Source organism: Zingiber officinale, chromosome 6A, assembly GCF_018446385.1.
Source record: "Zingiber officinale cultivar Zhangliang chromosome 6A, Zo_v1.1, whole genome shotgun sequence".
Taxonomy (NCBI): domain Eukaryota; kingdom Viridiplantae; phylum Streptophyta; class Magnoliopsida; order Zingiberales; family Zingiberaceae; genus Zingiber; species Zingiber officinale.
In genome coordinates, this window is record NC_055997.1 from 93219390 (window position 1) to 93238236 (window position 18847).

Here is an 18847-nt window from a genome sequence, read left to right on the forward strand (position 1 = left end):
ATAATTTTACACACTCATTTGTTGTTGTTCGTCTTCACTATTTTCTCTTCACAAACCAATCATTGACTTGAGCATTGGAGGATCAATACTGGGGACTCATTCCTTAGCCTAGCACTAAGCTCTCTGTGTTACAGGATAATGCGGAGTCTTCATTTGGTCAACAGCAGAGCCATATTTCAAGCTAATCGCCTTCACCACTTTCGAACAGGATCACCTGACATATGCATTTAAGCATTTTAATTAAGAAAAATGATATGCTCAAGGAAAGAATCTCAAAGAAATATTTAAGGATAGACACATAAAATGATGGAGTTCACAATAAGTGAAATGATGGACCATAAATTTATATATCTATCTTTTAATATTTTTTTAAGATTTTTCTTTGTGAACATCATTGCTCTTTAATTAAATGAATAAAAAATTTCTTTCTTTAATATCAATCATCTTCTTGATCCTTTTATCATCGCACTCTTATTTAATATAATTAAGTTGGTATGACAAAGGTGATTTAAGTGATAAGAAAAATTAAATTATTCGACAGCTCTTCACTTTTCGCCTCTACAATAATATTAACTTCCGATCCATCTCTTTCAGGTTAGGTTACAGATGCGTTCATTTGTTACACATGTACAAAAATCTAAATTAATTATTTAGATCGATATTGCTCGATTGTCGATTATTTGGATGGAATATATCATTCTTTTTCTGTCTTTATCGATCGTCCATAGATAGAAGGCTATTTTCCCAACTCTAAAGAAAGTTTCGCGGAAAGAACCTTCAGATAAGGATTTTTCATAACAATCGCCAGCTTCTTGTCCTGTCTAACCATTCTATCGACTTATATCTTAAGCGATTAGATACTCAAAAAAGATCGGATTTGAATATGAACGATACAAATTAAAGCAAAATTAAACTGAAAAAAAAAACTACACCATGCTTAACGAATCAAATGATAAGCGATTACAATCTTGAGGTTAACGAAGACTTTGTTTCCGACTTCAGTCGTTACACAATCAATGCATCGCTAACAAACTCAGCAGTAACAACGCCATCGCCGCCGGCAAGCTCAGCCCAACTACCGCCATGGCCGCCAATCCAGCGCCGGGCCGCGCGTTCATCAGTAGCACCTGCACCATCCCCACTACCTCCGACACGTCCGATCCATATCTCTTGTAGTACCGCCGCTCCCACTCCATCCAATCCGTCGGCGCCTCGTTAACGCCGTCGCTGCCATTCTCCTCCATCCTCCTCTCGTGAATCCTCCTCCGCAGCGTCACCATGTTCTCATCGACAAGCCTTCCGCCGTAGTGATGACTTCCGTCGCTTCTCTTTCCATCGTCGTGGTTCTTCCGAGCGCAGACCGCAAATCTCCTTGCCCGGAAGCGGAAGAGGCAATGAGTCGAGCAGGGGACAGTCAAGGCAGAGGATGCACACGCCATGAAGGCTTCAGGGGCTGTGATTTTTCGTTAAGGAACTAATTAAGTGTATTTATAGTGGTGGGACGCGAAAGCTTAACGGAGAAGGTCACGAAGAAGCGTCGCAAATGGATCGACGTTGCTTACAGAGCGACAGTCTGTGAGTCTTTCACGTCACTTAATTTGCAGAGCAGGAGTTTTTCCTAGATTAACTTGCGTGGGACGTTGGTTCATGTCAATGAAACACAAATGTAATTTGTTAATGAGCAGAGTGAGTTGCAGCCTTCAGCCATTATATTAAGGTTCAGGGCTAAGCTGGAAACGAACTGTATCCATATAAGAGGAGGCATTAAAGGAAGACAATGGTCCACGCGTTCCGGGATTTTCTATCTAAATTTGTTTACGTTTTTTAATCAGTTGTCTGCATATGCGCTAAAGACAAAGGCTCACGCGTTCCAGGTTTTCCTCCGTGTTTTCCTTTTATTGTTTCATCGATCGATCCAAGGTCAAGAAGACTTGTAGGTGGGAACTGGGAAGTTGGGAGCGGATTGCGTAGTGGCATAGTAATTCACGGCCGGCGGCCAAAATTAAATTTGAAAAAAAAAAATCATGATCTCCATCAAACTACTAGCGCGTTGTGGAATTACTATGGAGAACGGAGGAGAGCCAGCTGATATCCAACTTCATACTTTCCAAATGCAGACTTCAAGCTGGAGTTCTGCATCATCTCAGTAGAATATCTCAGGTAAGTACAAGAAAATGTCAAAGCAATCTTCTTCGCAGAACTTCATCTCGGCATTATCTAATAGAAGTTCCGTTCCACCCTCGTGTTTCGCCACAATCTTGTACAAATTTTTTTTGCGCAAAATCGTCCAGCGCCTCAATCACACAATCGAGATTCCTCGGCCCGAGGGGATGGCGCTGTTATGCAGGATACAAAAGATCGAATCGTCCAGTTGGAGGCCCAGCAATGGATCCATATTACTGAAGCGCACTCGAATGGTGTCTTTGCACCGGTAGAAATCAACCAGAAATTTGAGATCTCGTTCCTCTCGACCATGGCATTCTCGAACTTTAACACAATTCGATTGTGATATCAATTTTTAAAAGTGGATTCAGAATCAAGATCAGTGATCTCTCGATCTTCAAAATCCTACGCTACGAGACGATGTGTTGATCTCACATCCCCAACATTATTCCGATCACATAATTGAACTTCCTTAATCAGAACCTGCCTATTATGGTCATGATTACGACCACGATGACCTTACAATATGATCCGGTGATAAGGGCCCACCCCTTAGAGGGTCATGGTCATGGTGGAAGGCAAAGTTTAGGCGGTCGACGTCCATGTGTCGTTGGTCGGTCGAACAACTCACTCGTCCGACTGGAACAAAGAAGTACCGATCAAATATTACCACAGCTCGGCCAGGCACCGAGCTTCAGACGCTCAAAACAAGGCATGCGTTGAGCGGCCAGCTCGCTCGAACTTACATCGAACCTCGGAACCGGTGAAAAAGGATCACAGCACGACAACGGAGCTCTGACAGTGGAATGTTGGCCGAGCGGCCACTCCGCTCGGCCAAAGGGCTAGACCACCCCAACGGCTAAGGGCTGGCCGAGCGGTTGTCCCGCTTAGCCCACTAACAGACTAAAGGAGGATCAGTCGACATCCTCGTAGAAATTGGTGCTACCAACAGACAGTATGGTTGGCGGCATGGACTGGCAGAGGATCGTACGGCAGAAACTTCGACTGTCATATCAGAGATATGCTCGGGTCATTGAGCTATGGTATCAGGGACGCTTTCCTGACATGTCTTTTCAAGGTAAGCTTTGAGAACCGTGCGCACCTCGAGGAGCATGCATGCGAGCCTTCAAAGCCCTATATAAAGGACCCCAAGCTTCAACGGAGGTATGCATACTTTATTGTAACTACTGTTATTCTGCTTCTCTGCTTCCTAGCTTATACATCGTCGGAGACTGACTTGAGCGTCGGAGGGCCATCGCCGGGGAACCCCTCCCTGACTCGGCACTGACGCTGCTGTGGTTGCAGGTCTCTTTGACTCGGAGTCCACCAACAGTCAACAGGAGTGCCACGTCCCCCAGCATCCATAGCCTTGACTCTCGGACAGGATCACAATGGATACTGATATGGTGCATAATGATAGGGACCGGTCGTTAGGAGTCAAGGAGACGTGGCAGTTATAAGTCAAAGGGATGTGACAGTCAATAATCAAGGAGACGTGGCAGTTAGAAGTCAAGGAGATGTGGCTGTCAACAGTCAAGGAGACGTGGCAGTCAGAAGTCAAGGGGATGATGTAATCAATAATCAAGGGGACGTGGTAGTCAACAATCAGGAGGGCGTGACAACCAACAGTCAAGAGGACGTGACAGTCAGCAACTAGGAAAAAAAGAGGTAGGATCGTCGGGTGTTGTCAGACGCAGGATGCCTGGTCGTGTGCTTACAGATCAGGATCCCAGATCTGAATCAGGATGTGCAATCGGAGTGATGCTTGACCTGCTCCGACTGGTCGGGTTTTCATAGCTCGGTCATATCCAGACTTGGTTCTCTTAGTAGCTGGTCAGCTTTAGAGCGATCTCATCACAGCTCTTCCTACCCCTCAAGATTTAGGCCAGGTGTTATACCTAACAGATCATCCCGAGCTGCCCTAGTCATGCCCGAGCAAGACAGAAAGCGCTACACGACAACAAGGTCAGGGAATTGTAACTGTCTGTCAGGGAATAACGGCTGTATGCTAGGGAATATTCCAATGATCTGCAGTCATCTGCGAATGGAACCTTCTTCCAACCCACAAGAGGGTGTCACATGTCCTCCATCACCAGACAGGTCCTGACACTCGATATTTCCTGACATCAGTCAAGCTCCAGAGATACGCACTGCCATATAAAAAGAGAGGTCCTCTCCCTTGCAGGTACGCACTCTCGCACATTCGCACTTGTCTTCTACTTTTCTTTCTCTTTCATACACTGTTCTTCTGGGGAAAAAGTACTTGACTTGAGCGTCGGAGGGCCTGCTCCGGGGACCTTTTCCCTGGTTTCTAACCTCTAACATTCCGTGTGCTTATCTGAGTGCGCGCAGAGCTCAAGTACTGTCAGCTCGGTCATCGTCGTCCGTCAGCGCCACGTGAGAGTCCGTTCTTGTGGGCACATACGAGAAGGGTGTCATAGTCGCCTCTCCGTCAACACCAACGACAGCTCATCTGGCCTTCGTCTGACTCAGATTCAAGGCAGTATCAATTTGGTGCCGTCTATGGGAACTTCCTTCACCTGTTCTGGAGTGTGAAGATGGAGGACACCAGAAGAATCAACGTGACCATAACAGCAGAGGAATACGAATTGTTCTAGGAGGCCAAGAGGTGGGCAGCTTTCGAAAAGTAGACCACTGCTTCATGACCATACAAGATGCCTGTAATTTCCAAGGACTCAACTCGCGTCTCTGATACAGGATCTAAGAGGAAACAACCCGAGGAGCTCCCTCCAGCCTTTTATCGGGAACTTGGCCCAGACTATTATCACAAGGGCCCAGACTATTATAATAAGAAAGAGCAGCTGCAGGCTTCCATGGCGGAAAACTCCCCTCCCATGGACTCAAAGAAGGGGAAAATCATAGTCCTCAGGGAGGAGTCCCGGGGGAGCCTGAGGAGCAAGTGTCCTTCTCTCTAAGGATGCTCGAGGAGAAGCTACCGAAGGGGTACAAACCCCCAGCTATCGGAGAATATGATGGTAGCAAGGATCCGGAGGATCATCTCCAAACGTTTCGGAACATTGCGCTATTGCACCAATACAGCGACGCCATCAAGTGCCGAGTGTTCTTGAACACTCTGTCTGGCTCGACACAAAAATGATTCGATGGATTGCCGAATGGGTCCATCACCTGCTTCCATGATTTCAAAACTATTTTCCTGTGCCATTTCTCCAGCAGCAGGAAGTACCAAAAGACAGACCACTGTCTCTTCGGCCTCAAGCAAGGGTACGTCGAGCTCTTGAGAAGCTATATCAAACGCTTCAACCAGGTAGCTCAGGATGTCTCGTCCGCTACCTCTAATATATTGATGAGCGTCTTCTCCCATGGGTTTGTAGAAGGGGAGTTCTTCTGAGCCCTCGTTCGAGAGCTCGTGAAGAACTTCGATGAGATGCTAGGGAAGGCCTCTAGTTACATCAACGTTGAAGAAGCTCAGGTGGCTCGGCGGAAAGCGGACAAGGCGCCTGCTCCTGCCAACAAATTAGAGAAGATGCCACCCCAACCGCCAGCTCAACCTCTTCTACTCACCCGGGATGCCCAACCGCAATTCCCTCTCGATCAGGATTCCAGGCCGGCCCAACATGTGGTAGCTGTCCAAGCCCCAAGGCCTGGTCAACAGGGGCTACGTTATTGCACTTACCATAGGTCTCATACCCATGCCACAAGTGATTGTTTCCAATTCACCCGTGACTCTCAGCGCGTAGCTGAGCTGGGCCTACCTCCACCTAAGATCACGCCCAAGATATAGAGGTTGTTAACCGGCCAACAGCCCGGAGCAGGTCAGTCCGGTAAACCTCTGCTCAATAATGCAAGGCAAGGAAATCAGCAGTCCGATCGTGACCAAGAGCCAGGAGAAGCCCAGGATGAGAAGAACAGGGGAAATGCAGCCATCCAAGAGATTGACATGATCTTATGAGGGCCTATAGATGGAGATTCCGCTAGGGCTTGGAAATCTCATAAGGACCACTGAGAGATACACGTTATAGGATGCAGCCGGGAACAAGCTGTCGGGCCCATCATCAGTTTTGGATCGCAAGACTTGGAGGGGCTGGAGCTTCATCATGATGATGTTTTAATAATTAAAGTCGTCATAGCCAACAGTGGCGTGGTCAGGGTTTTCGTTGATACCGGAAGCTCTGTCAACGTGTTGTTCAAGAGTGCATTCGAGGGCATGCAAATCGATGCCAGTGAACTCCATCCCGTGGCCACTTCATTATACGGCTTCATCAGCAATAAAGTAAGACCCATGGGCCAGATCAAGCTAGCCATATCTTTGGGCAATGAGCCCCTAGTGAGGACACGAAGAAGCACTTTCATAGTGGTGGATTTGTCGTCCTTGTACAACATCATCCAAGCGAAGCCTCTGCCTATAGTAGAGGAACCCATCCCTTGGGAGGAGGTCCAACTCTAGCCCGAACGTCCGGAAAGCCTCACCTACATATCAAAAAACTTGTCTATCAAGATCAAGACAGACCTGGTTCAATGCTTGACGCACAATAGGGACGTCTTCGCTTGGTCCCCCGAAGAGCTACCCTGAGTCAGGCCCGAGGTGGCTGAGCACAAACTACATCTTCTGCCTGATTCTCAGTCGATCAAGCAGAAGAAGAGAAATTTCTCGACCGAGCAAAACAAGATCATCCGAGCTAAGGTGGACTGGCTCTTGAAAGCAGAACACATTAGAGAAGTGCAATTCCCACTCTGACTCTCTAATATGGTCCTGGTGTCTAAACCCAACAATAAGTGGAGAGTCTGCATCGACTTCTGAGACCTCAACCGCGCCAGTCCCAAGGATTGCTACCCGCTACCCAAGATTGATCAGATGGTAGACTCGACCTCGGGCTGCGAAAGGATTTGCATGCTCAACGCTTACCAAGGGTACCACCAAATTCCTCTGGCATGGGAAGATCAGGAGAAGGTCAGCTTCATCAAGACATATGGTGCTTTCTGTCATGCCTTTTGGATTACGAAATGCAGGAGCTACCTATCAAAGAATGATGACTAAGATATTCCGAGAGCAGATAGGACGGAACATGGTGTTCTATGTGGATGACATCCTCATCAAATACACTATGGCTGTAAATTTGATCTCTGATATAGAGGAGACTTGCGGCACACTACGACAATATGGGTTGAAGTTGAATCTATTGAAGTGCTTGTTTGGAGCTCGAGGAGGAGGAGGGGGGAGGGGGCATTCTTGGGATACCTCGTTACCGAGGGGGTATTGAAGCTAATCCGGAGAAGGTCCAGACACTTCGAGATATGAAAGCGCCTCAGAATATGAAGAAAGCTCAGAAGTTGGTGGGCCGAATAACTACACTGTCCAGGTTCATATCTCGATCTGCAGATCGAGCACTGCCCTTTTTCAACGTGCTTAGGAGAGCGGCCAAGTTTCAATGGGATGAAGAATGCAACCAGACCTTCAAAGAATTGAAAAAGCATTTGGAGACCTTGCCTTCACTATTTAAGTCTATTGTGGGGGAACTGCTCTGGGTTTATCTGTCAGCCACCCCTGAGACTGTGGGGGCGGTGTTGATAAAAGAGCAAGATGATGTACAGCGGCCAGTGTACTTCTTCAGCCACTTATTGAATGGGGTTGAGTCCCAATACATGACCCTGAAAAAATTGGTTTATAGATTGGTACTCATGGCTTGCCACTTAAGACCTTACTTCTTGGCACACCCCATCACAGTCCTGACCAACAACATCATGGGGAAGGTTATTACTAACGTGGAGGTAGCAGGTCATCTCATCAAATGGGCAACTGAGTTGGGAAAGTATGACATACAGTACCATCCCTGAATGGCAATTAAAGCACAAGCCCTAATAGATTTTCTGACGGAGGTCCATCACTTGATTCTAAAGAAACTTGGAAGATCTATGTAGATGGATCATCCACCCAGCAGGGAAGCAGAGTGGGGATACTCCTAATATCCCCTCAAGAAGATATCATGCAACTAGCTGTAAGGTTAAATTTCATAGCCACTAATAACGAGATGGAATATGAGGTGCTATTAGTAGGGCTACAATCAGCTCGGCATGTTGGAGTCGCTCGGGTGATCATTTATTCAGATTCTCAGCTTGTAGCTCAGCAAGTAGCGAGCAACTTCGAGGTTAACAGTGACAAGCAGCAGGTATACTGGGAAGCATATGAGAAAATGAAAGAAGATTTCAAGGAAGTCACAGTGACTAAGATTCCTCGGGCAGATAACCAAAGAGCTGATGAACTAGCTAAAATGACTAGCTCTTGGACCACTTGGGTGCTAGACAAGTCGATAAGCCAGACCTTCCTAATAGCTCAGATAGACCTATAGAACAATATCGAGGAGTTGATCGACTAAAGAGCCCCAATGATTATTTATCTTCAGCAGGGTGTCCTGCCTGTTGATCCGGAAGAAGCCAGGTTGATCAGGAAAAGAGCTCATGTATATACCCTGATCAGAGACCAGCTGTACAAGTGAGCATTCTCCAAACCGCTACTCAAATGTTTAGGAATAGAGGAGGCGGAGTATGCTCTGCAAGAAGTACATCAGGGGTACTGCAGTAACCACGTTGGAGGAAGGATGCTAGCTCAAAAAGTATTACTGGACGGGTATTTCTGGCCCACTCTGTAGAAAGATGCTCAACGACTAGTGAATACTTGCTTATCTTGCCAAAAGCATCAGAACCTAACCCATCGGCCGACCGACACGTTGAAAACTTCAATAGTCTCATGCCCCTTTGATCAATGGGGCATGGACATTGTGGGATCATTCCCAATGGCACGAGGTCAGAAACAATTCTTGCTCGTAGTAGTTGACTACTTTTCCAAATGGGTGGAAGTAGAAGCCCTGGCCAGGATTACTGAGGGAGCCGTTATTCAATTTCTATGGAAGAACATCTTATGCCGATTTGGAATACCACACAAGCTGGTTTCAGATAATGGAAGGCGGTTCAAAAGGCACAAGATACAGGAGTGGTGTCAAGGATTTGGAATAACCCAAGCCTTCACGTCTGTGGCTTATCCTCAAAGTAATTGGCAGACGGAGGTCACCAACAGAGAGATAGTTTGGGGGTTGAAAGTCAAGCTGGATCACGTAGGTGGCGATTGGGTGGAAGAGCTGCCTAGCATCCTCTAGGCATACCGTACGACTCCATGAGAAAGCACTGGTCTCACCCTCCTTCACCTGGTCTACGGTAGTGAGGTAGTTGTGCCCATAGAAGTCGGGGTGCCATCCGTCAGAAGGTTGTTGTATGACGAGGAGAATGTCGAGCGGTGACTTTCAGAACTGGATTTTATCAGTGAAACTCGAGAACGAGCAATTGCTCGGTTAACTGTCTATAGGCAGTGGATGTGTCAAAATTATGATAGGAGGGTGATTCTGCGGTTCTTTAGAGAAGGAGACTTAGTGTGGAAAAGGACAAAGCTTGTAGGAGAGGTAACCAAAATAGCACCTCAGTGAGATGGGTCGTATAAAATTGTTAAACGATTAGCGTTAGGCACCTACTACCTGTATGACGCTCAGGGTAGGAGGTTGGACTGTCCTTGGAGTGCTAACTACCTCCAGCCCTATCGTACTTAAGTGAATCACTCCTTTGTAAGGCTTGAGATCAGGACAGCATGACCAATCGGGCATGAAATGCTCGGTCGGGATAACTTGGTCTAGAACACTCACAAATCTTCTTTAAGACCCGCTCGGGCTCCCGTACTAGGGCTAAACAGCTTAAGCTCCACTAAGTAAGGATTAAGGAAAAGACATAAAATCTAAAAAGAAAGTAGCAACAAGGATAGTGAAAATTAATAGAGTACAAGCGGCGAATGTTCATGTACAATAAGAAGAGTTATTTGAATTCTGAGAATACATCATCGGACATCTCTCTGAGGATCCGACGATGATCCTGAAAGTCCTCAGGAGGATGAGGGATAGATACCTATTGGTGCAATCAACCTCTAGGATTTTTGATGTTTGACAATTTGGCCAAGAGTTGACCTAGACAGGATTTGATGTTTGGGAGAGAGAAGCCTAGTCAGTGTTAGGACCTTCGGATGGCTAGAGAGGGGGGGAGTGAATAGCCTCCACTAAAAACTCAATCAATTCCTCACAAAAGCTTGTTAGCACAGCGGAAATAAACAAAAAGAAAACTGATGCAAGGAAAGAAACACAACCCACAGCTTACACAAGTATGTACGAGGTTCGGGGATAACTTGCCCCTACTCCTCGGTGTGTCCGTAAGGTGGACAATCCCTTGATCTTTCGGTAGATCACACCCCGGATAAATTCCGGCTAAGTATTTCTCCTTCTCGGTGGAGTAACCTCTCCACAACGTCACAGAAAAGATTTGAAATGAAGCACAGGACTTACAGAATTCAGTGGCCCAAAAGAAATGAACAATGAAACTTACAGCCACGAAGCAGAACGCAAAGAAAGAAGGGATTCCTCAGCCAAGAGCTCAACAACACAGCACCCTTGCTTCGGTCGACAGAGAGTTTCAAAAATCTTACCAAACCTCTCTTCTGCCTTCTTCTTATTCTGCTTTCTCACTGTCTTCAGCCAGAGCCGAATCACTGTCACCTGTATCGAATCACTACGACCAACTCAGGCGTCGCCAATCACTCTTCCACCTCATCTGGTTCTCTGAACTCACACCAATACCATCCATGGTCTTCACTGGTGTCTCTGAGCTCGAACCAATAAGCAAGAGTCAAGCTGTTGCCAACTGATCGCAGCCAGTGAACGTTGACGCTCCAATTGCACCATTTGCAGCGAAACACAGTAGAAAGAGCATTTGGTCTTATTCTTCTGATGGAGCTTAATTTGAAATTAAGCACTGGCACGACACCTGCAACCTGTAACTCAAAAATCTCACAGCAGATGATTTGATCAGGTGAATCAGAAATCGCAGACAAACAGCAGAAGACAAACGACAATATTGTGGATCGGTCAACAGACCGATCCATAGCCTTCCGGACTGATTAGGACATACTCTGATCGGTCTGGGATGATTCTGATCGGTCTGTGGACCGATCAGCCTATGGGTGGATCGGTCCACAGACCGATCCCCCCCTATCGCTCTGAATCCCATCGCATCTCATTGCTTCCTTCTGATCGGTCCACAGATCGATCAGATAGCCCACAGATTGCTTCTGTGTGGTTACTGATCAGTCACGAGACCGATCAGATAATCCACAGATTTTTTCTGTGTAGTTACTGATCGGTCACGAGACCGATCAGATAATCCACAGATTGCTTCTGTGTGGTTACTGATCGGTCACTAGACCGATCAGATGACCCAGGTATCACTGGATCGGTCGACAGACCGATCCAGTCAACCAAAGTATCACTGGATCGGTCAACAGACCGATCCAATGTCTCTGTGTTAGTTTTAGAGCTTCCTAGCACTAAACCCTAACGTCTTCCTGGTCTAGAGAACGAGCTACCGAGCCCTCTCTGACCTAGTCTGGAGAACAAGCTACCGAGCCCTCTCTGACCTAGTCTGGAGAACAAGCTACCGAGCCCTCTCTGACTTCCACGTCCGGTCCAGAGACCGAGCTACCGAGCCCTCTCTGACCTAGTCCGGAGAACGAGCTGCCGAGCCCTCACCGACTTCATCTGGTCCAGAGAACGAGCTACCGAGCCCTCTCTGACCTAGTCCGAAGAACAAGCTATCGAGCCCTCTCCGACTTTGTCCGGTCCAGAGAACGAGCTACCGAGCCCTCTCTGACCTAGTCCGGAGAACGAGCTGCTGAGCCCTCTCCGACTTCGTCCAGTCCAGAGAACGAGCTACCGAGCCCTCTCTGACCTAGTCCGGAGAACGAGCTACCGAGCCCTCACGGACTTCCACGTCCGGTCCAGAGACCGAGCTACCGAGCCCTCTCTGACCTAGTCCGGAGAACGAGCTGCTGAGCCCTCACCGACTTCGTCCGGTCCAGAGAACGAGCTACCGAGCCCTCTCTGACCTAGTCCGAAGAACGAGCTATCGAGCCCTCTCCGACTTCGTCCGGTCCAGAGAACGAGCTACTGAGCCCTCTCTAACCTAGTCCGGAGAACGAGTTGCCGAGCCCTCTCCGACTTCGCATGCCAAGTATCCGTGCTTGGACTTTTCCTCTCCACATGATCAACCTTGATCATTAATCAGTCTGAGTTTAATTAATATCTGATACAAACTTAAATCAGTGTCAACATCAAAACAACAGCCAAGTCAGACTGTATTAACAATCTTCCCCTTTTTGTTGTTTGACAACACGATTTAAGTTTAGATCAGAAATGTTCATATTTCCCTAATTTTAGGGGAATCAAGATCCTTCCCCTAAGACAGATACAACACCATGTAAGGATAGGGGAATCAAGAACCTCCCCCTAAAGCCAAACTTTCATTTATCTTAAACTTAGTTATCTTCTCCCCCTTTGTCAAACACCGAAAAAGTGCGAATTATGAAAGAAAACGTTAAAGGACTCCCCCTTAACCCATACTGTCTTTTTCTCAATCCTCCTAGAATGCCCTCTAAGTGTATTATAAGACAGTAATAAAGAAATAAGAGACATACAAGACATGGCATATGAACAGCAAATTAATAGACAATAGGAAGTGAAACATAAAGAAAAATAAGAAAATGAGCAGCATGAAATCAGCAAGTATCCATGTCAGACATAAGTATCCAGGTCAGAAAATAGAGTCGGCTAGGGCTTCCGCGTGAAAGGAGAAAAGAAAGGATCGGGAAGATTTAAGGGAGATGGGTGTTAGATGTTGAAATGATCGGACGGCTGTCCGATCAGGAGATATCAGGAGCCTCCTGATCCGTCCCTGGACCGATCCGGGAACATTCTGATCGGTCCATAGACCGATCAGGGAACGATCAGTAGCCTGCTGATCGGTCCTTGGCCCGATCAGTGAACCTTCTGATCGGTCTGTAGACCGATCAGAAGGCGATCAGTGGCCTTCCCTTACCAGACTGACCTGATCGGTCCCCGGACCGATCAGGGATCCTTCTAATCGGTCTGTAGACCGATCAGAAAGCGATCAGTGGCCCTCTCTGCGTACCAGACTGACCTGATCGGTCCCCGGACCGATCAGGGAACCTTCTGATCGGTCTGTAGACCAATCAGTGTCTGATACTGAAGTTTCTCCAGGAATTTCAGTAACTGAAATTCGTAGAGGTGTTCGATAAAAGTTTTTCCAGTAAAACTTCCAAGTCCAGTACCTAGACCCTGAAGAATCTACAAGCATAACTATTTCCTAAAGATTATGGTCTGAGATTGTTTATAGCCCGAGAGTTTCAGACATTTCGAAAAACAGATAACTCAAGGCTTGAGAATTGAAATTTTTCGACTTTGTTATGTACAGTTTCAAATTTGTCAAAATATATTCAAATTGCTATCATTACTTCAATAGCTTGTCTTATTTTCAATCAGAATCATGAACGGTATCCATCAAAAATATCAATCAACTCATTAACCAAGATTAGATAAAATCTAGGTAAAAGCCCAACCAAGTTTCCTTGGTTGGAATATATGAGTAAGATCTAGAACCAAATACACATGAATTATGTAATGGTCTTCCCCATACTCAATTTATGTCTCTTCAACCTAATTATTCAAGGGATGCATGATACATTTTGAATAATTCGGCTGATCCTAGCATCTCACCCCATTTCTAGCAAACAAAAATCATTTGTTAACCTTATAGTTTGTGTGAGATGTTCCCAAGTTGCCCAAATTAATTTCCCAATTCCTCTTGTCGTTTTAATGTCCTTATCGATCATGATGGGGTCCTAAAGGCTTATTGAGCCAAACACATTCCCAATTCTCTCCTCAAATGACTAAATTCATTTTCCTGAAGAGGTTTGGTGAAAATATCGGCTAGGTTTGACTTTGACTCAACATATGTGAGTGCAATGTCTCCCCTAGCTACGTGATCTCTAATGAAGTGATGACACACTTCAATATGTTTGGTCCTTGAATGATGGACTGGATTTTTCGTTAGGTTTATTGTGCTGATGTTGTCACACAACACTTGCACTCCCTTATACGAAAGCCCATAATCTTCTAGGGTGTGGATCATCCATAACAATTGTGATACACTCTCTCCCATGGCAATGTATTCAGCCTCGGTTGTGGAGAGAGCAACGCAATGTTGCTTCTGACTTGACCAACTAACCAATGATGAACCTAAAAATTGGCAACCCCCACTAGTGCTTTTCCGATCCAATTTGTACCCAGCATAATCAGAGTCGGTATAACCTATCAAGTCAAAAGACTCCGTACGAGGATACCATAGACCTACTCTAATTGTGCCCTTAAGGTATCTCAGAATTCTCTTAACTGCAATTAAATGAGATTCCTTGGCACATACTTGATATCTAGCGCACATGCCCACAGCAAAAAGTATGTCCGGTCGACTAGCTGTGAGATATAGAAGACTACCGATCATGCTTCTATATTGCGTTAGATCAACTGGTTTTCCATTCTCATCATTGTCAAGGCGAGTGTTCGTCGCCATTGGAGTGGATACTTCCTTAGAGTCACTCATTTTGAATTTCTTGAGCATCTCTTGAGTGTATTTCGCCTGATGGACATAGATGTCATCTCGAGTTTGTTTGATTTCAAGTCCAAGGAAGAATGTCAATTCTCCCACCAAACTCATCTCAAACTCACTTTCCATGTGAGTGATAAATTCATTCAAATAGCCCTTGTTATTTGAGCCACAAATTATGTCATCGACATACACCTGGGCTACAAATATGTTTTCACCATCTCTACGCAGAAATAGTGTTGGGTCTATTTGGCCTCTTACAAAACCCTTTTTTAGTAAGTAAGTTGACAACCTTTCGTACCAAGCTCGAGGTGCTTGTTTAAGCCCATAAAGAGCTTTCTTGAGCTTGTACACGTGGTTTGGAACTTCGGTATTCACAAACCCCGGTGGTTGTTCAACATAGACCTCTTCTTTAATGAAACCGTTTAAGAAGGCCGATTTAACGTCCATTTGATAGAGCTTGAAACCTCTATGTGCAGCAAAAGCTAGCATTAAACGGATAGACTCTAGTCGGGCCACGGGAGCATAAGTTTCATCATAATCGAGGCCTTCGACTTGACTATAGCCCTTGGCTACAGGTCTTGCCTTGTTTCTTACGACTTCTCCCTTTTGGTTTAACTTATTTTTGAAGACCCATTTGGTTCCAATAATGGTGGTCTTCTTAGGTCTAGGAACTAAGTCCCACACTTGGCTCTTTTCAAATTGACCTAACTCATCTTGCATAGCTATGATCCAATCAGGATCATGCAATGTCTCATCAACTAATTTTGGTTCGATTTCTGAGATCAAGGCGACCTCATTAGACTCATTTCTAAAGAATGATCTAGTCCTAACCCCTTGTTGAATGTCTCCCACAATCTGGTCTTGGGGATGACTAGAGGCTATCCTAGATTGCCTTGGTGTTGGCAGTGCCTCATGAGTGGTCTCACTAGACACAGGCAAGGGCTCAGTATCAGGTAAAGGATCAGACTGAGCCCTCTCTTGCCTTTGCTCATCATCATCAGAGTCAATTTCGACTCTTTCTATGTTTTGATCATTTAAACTTAGATTTCTAAGTTCAAATTGAATTTCTCCTACATCCCTTGATTGATCATTTGATTTAGGAATTTCTTCAAATGCTACATCTGAGGACTCTTCAATCAATTTAGTCCTATTGTTGTAGACTCGATAGGCTTTGCTGATGAGAGAGTACCCGACCAGTATCCCTTCGTCAGCCTTAGCCGTGAACTTTCCAAGATGATCCTTGGTGTTCAAGATAAACACCTTACAACTAAACACCCTAAGATGTTTAATTGTAGGGGGTTTCCTAAACCAAAGTTCATGGGGAGTCTTTCCTAAAAACCTATGTATCAAGACTCGGTTTTGCACATAGCAAGCGGTATTTACAGCTTCAGCCCATAAGTAGCTCGGTAGTGAGTACTCATTGAGCATGCTTCGTGCAGCCTCTTGCAAGACTCGGTTCTTTCTCTCCACAATCCCATTTTGTTGTGGGGTCCTTGGAGTAGAGAGCTCATGCCTATATCCTTTTTCTTGACAAAACTCTAAAAATCTATGATTTTGAAATTCTCCACCATGATCACTTCTAATTGTTTTAATTGTTGTTGATTTTTCATTTTCAGTCATTCTACAAAAAGAAACAAAAACATCTATGGTTTGATCCTTATTTTTCAAAAAGAAGGTCCATGTATATCTAGTAAAATCATCAATGATCACTAAGCAGTATCTACTTCCATTTAATGAAATAACATTACTGCAATCAAACAAATCCATATGCAATAAATCTAAAGCAGTAGATGTACTTACAGCGCTTTTACCTTTATGAGACGCTTTTGTTTGCTTACCCTTTTGACATGCATCACATAATTTTGTCTTTTGGTACTTGATGCTTGGTAAGTCTCGCACTAATCCTTTGTTGGCCAGCTTTCGAATATTCTTCATGTTTACATGGGCCAACCTTCTATGCCACAACCATGATTCTTCTTCTTTTGACATGAAACACTTAGCAGAGGTATTAGTAGCACTTTTAAAAGATACTTGATAAATGTTGTCTACCCTTGTGCCTACTAGTACCGTGTCAAGTGTGTCAATGTGTTTGACCAGACATTGACTTGAATGAAACTCAATTGTGTAACCCGTATCACACAATTGGCTGACACTTAGGAGATTAAAGGTCATCCCCTTGACTAGAAGGACATTTTTGATTTGGAGACATTCGGATATATGAATATCTCCAACTCCTATCACCTTAAGACTACCATTATTACCAAAGGACACATTACCTCTATTTTTGTTTTGAAGGGTAGTAAAGAGTGACTTGTCCCCGGTCATGTGCTTGGAGCATCCACTATCAACAAACCAAGTTGATAGATGCTCCCCCTTGACAAATGCCTACAAGACACGAAAGATAGATGTTTTAGGTACCCAAATCTTGGGACCTAATGCATCTACAATGAAAGACCTAGGAACCCATGCCTTGGTCACACCCTTCCTAGTCTCATGAACCCTAGAAGCATGTGATCTATGAAATTGGGTTCTAGACACTAAGGAAATGAAACTAGACTCCTTAGGTTGATATCCTAACCCAGCCTTGTTGTAGACCGCCCTTTGGGCATTTAGAATCATATCTAAGGTCTTAGAGCTAGTTGAGAATTTCTCAAGCATTTTCTTGAGTTTCTCAACTTCACTCTTTAGGGCTTTGTTTTCATCTTCAAGAAGCTCTTGATGAACCTCATCTTCCCTAAGAGTCTTCAAGTGTTCTACTTCATCTTTTAATGATTTAATTTCTATTTTTGATTTCTTAAGTAAAGTAGATAAATGTGCAATAGTTTTATAGCATTTTTCTAAGTGAGGAGAAGTTACCTCTTCATCATCCGAAGATGATGAAGCCACGGCTGATGTATCACTTCCGGAGTCTGATTCCTCCCTTGCCATGAGCGCTAATTAGCGAGTGCTTTTCTCCTTCTTCTCTTCCTCCGATGAGCTTGAGGAGGATTCATCCCAAGTAGCTTTTAGAGCTTTCTTCTTCTTGGCCCTTTCCTCCTTCTTCTTGAGTTTTGGACACTCGCTCCGATAGTGTCCTTTCATGCTACACTCATAACATGTAACATTAGTCTTATCAACATTTTGATCAATAGACTTACCTTTCCCTTTGTATCTCCGGCTCCTTCTCATGATTCTTCTCACGAAGTTGGCCATCTCGCTTGATGATGATTCACCTTCATCATCGGACTCGGAGGAGGATGAGGATGTAGGAATTTCTTTCTCCTTCTTCTTTTCTTTCTTCCTTCTTCCATCCTTGCTCTTTTCTCCTGCAACTAAGGCAATACCTGTCTCTTTTTGACCCTTGTTAGCAAGTTCATGAAGTTCCATTTCACAACAGAATTCATCTAATTTAACAATTGAAAGGTCCTTGGAGACCTTGTAGGCATCTACCATAGATGACCACAAGGCATTCCTCGGAAAGGCTTTGAGAGCGTACCTTACAAGATCGCGATTCTCTACGCGTTCATCTACGGAATGAAGACCATTGATGATCTCTTTGAACCTTCCGTGTAGTTCACTTACCGTTTCGTTCTCCTTCATGGTGAGATTTTGTAGTTGGTTTAGGAACAAGTCTCTCTTGGCGATCCGAGAGTCTCGGGTTCCTTCTTGGAGCTCGATGAGCTTGTTCCACAAATCTTTTGCACTCACAAATGGACCTACCTTGACAAGTTGATCTTTGGCTATCCCACATTGTATAGTGACCACCGCCTTGGCATCGGCTTGTCCTTTGCGAGTTTGCTCGGCGGACCACCTTGACGATTCTAGTTCCTTACATTCTTCGTCCTTCGGAGGTGTGAACCCTTCCTTAACCGAGAACCACATGGAGATGTCGGTCTTGAGATAGTACTCCATACGACTCTTCCAATATTGGAAGTCCGCTCCGTCGAAGTAGGGTGGACGATTGGTGCTAAAACCTTCCTTCATAGCCATCTTCTTGCTCTTTAGGGTGTTAATCCGGATGAAGAGCGCCTTGCTCTGATACCACTTGTTAGGACCTTCGGATGGCTAGAGAGGGGGGGGAGTGAATAACCTCCACTAAAAACTCAATCAATTCCTCACAAAAGCTTGTTAGCACAGCGGAAATAAACAAAAAGAAAACTGATGCAAGGAAAGAAACACA

At 45.1% G+C, this 18847-nt stretch overlaps 1 protein-coding gene across 1 annotated transcript; it reads right to left on the minus strand.

Moving 5' to 3' along the window:
- Window positions 1-908: 908 nt before the first annotated feature.
- Window positions 909-1691, minus strand: LOC121994192. The gene has a single exon (XM_042548311.1). It carries the CDS (start codon window positions 1437-1439, stop codon window positions 1014-1016), a length of 426 nt encoding a protein of 141 aa, XP_042404245.1. The 5' UTR covers window positions 1440-1691; the 3' UTR covers window positions 909-1013.
- Between the last annotated feature and the right edge of the window lie 17156 nt (window positions 1692-18847).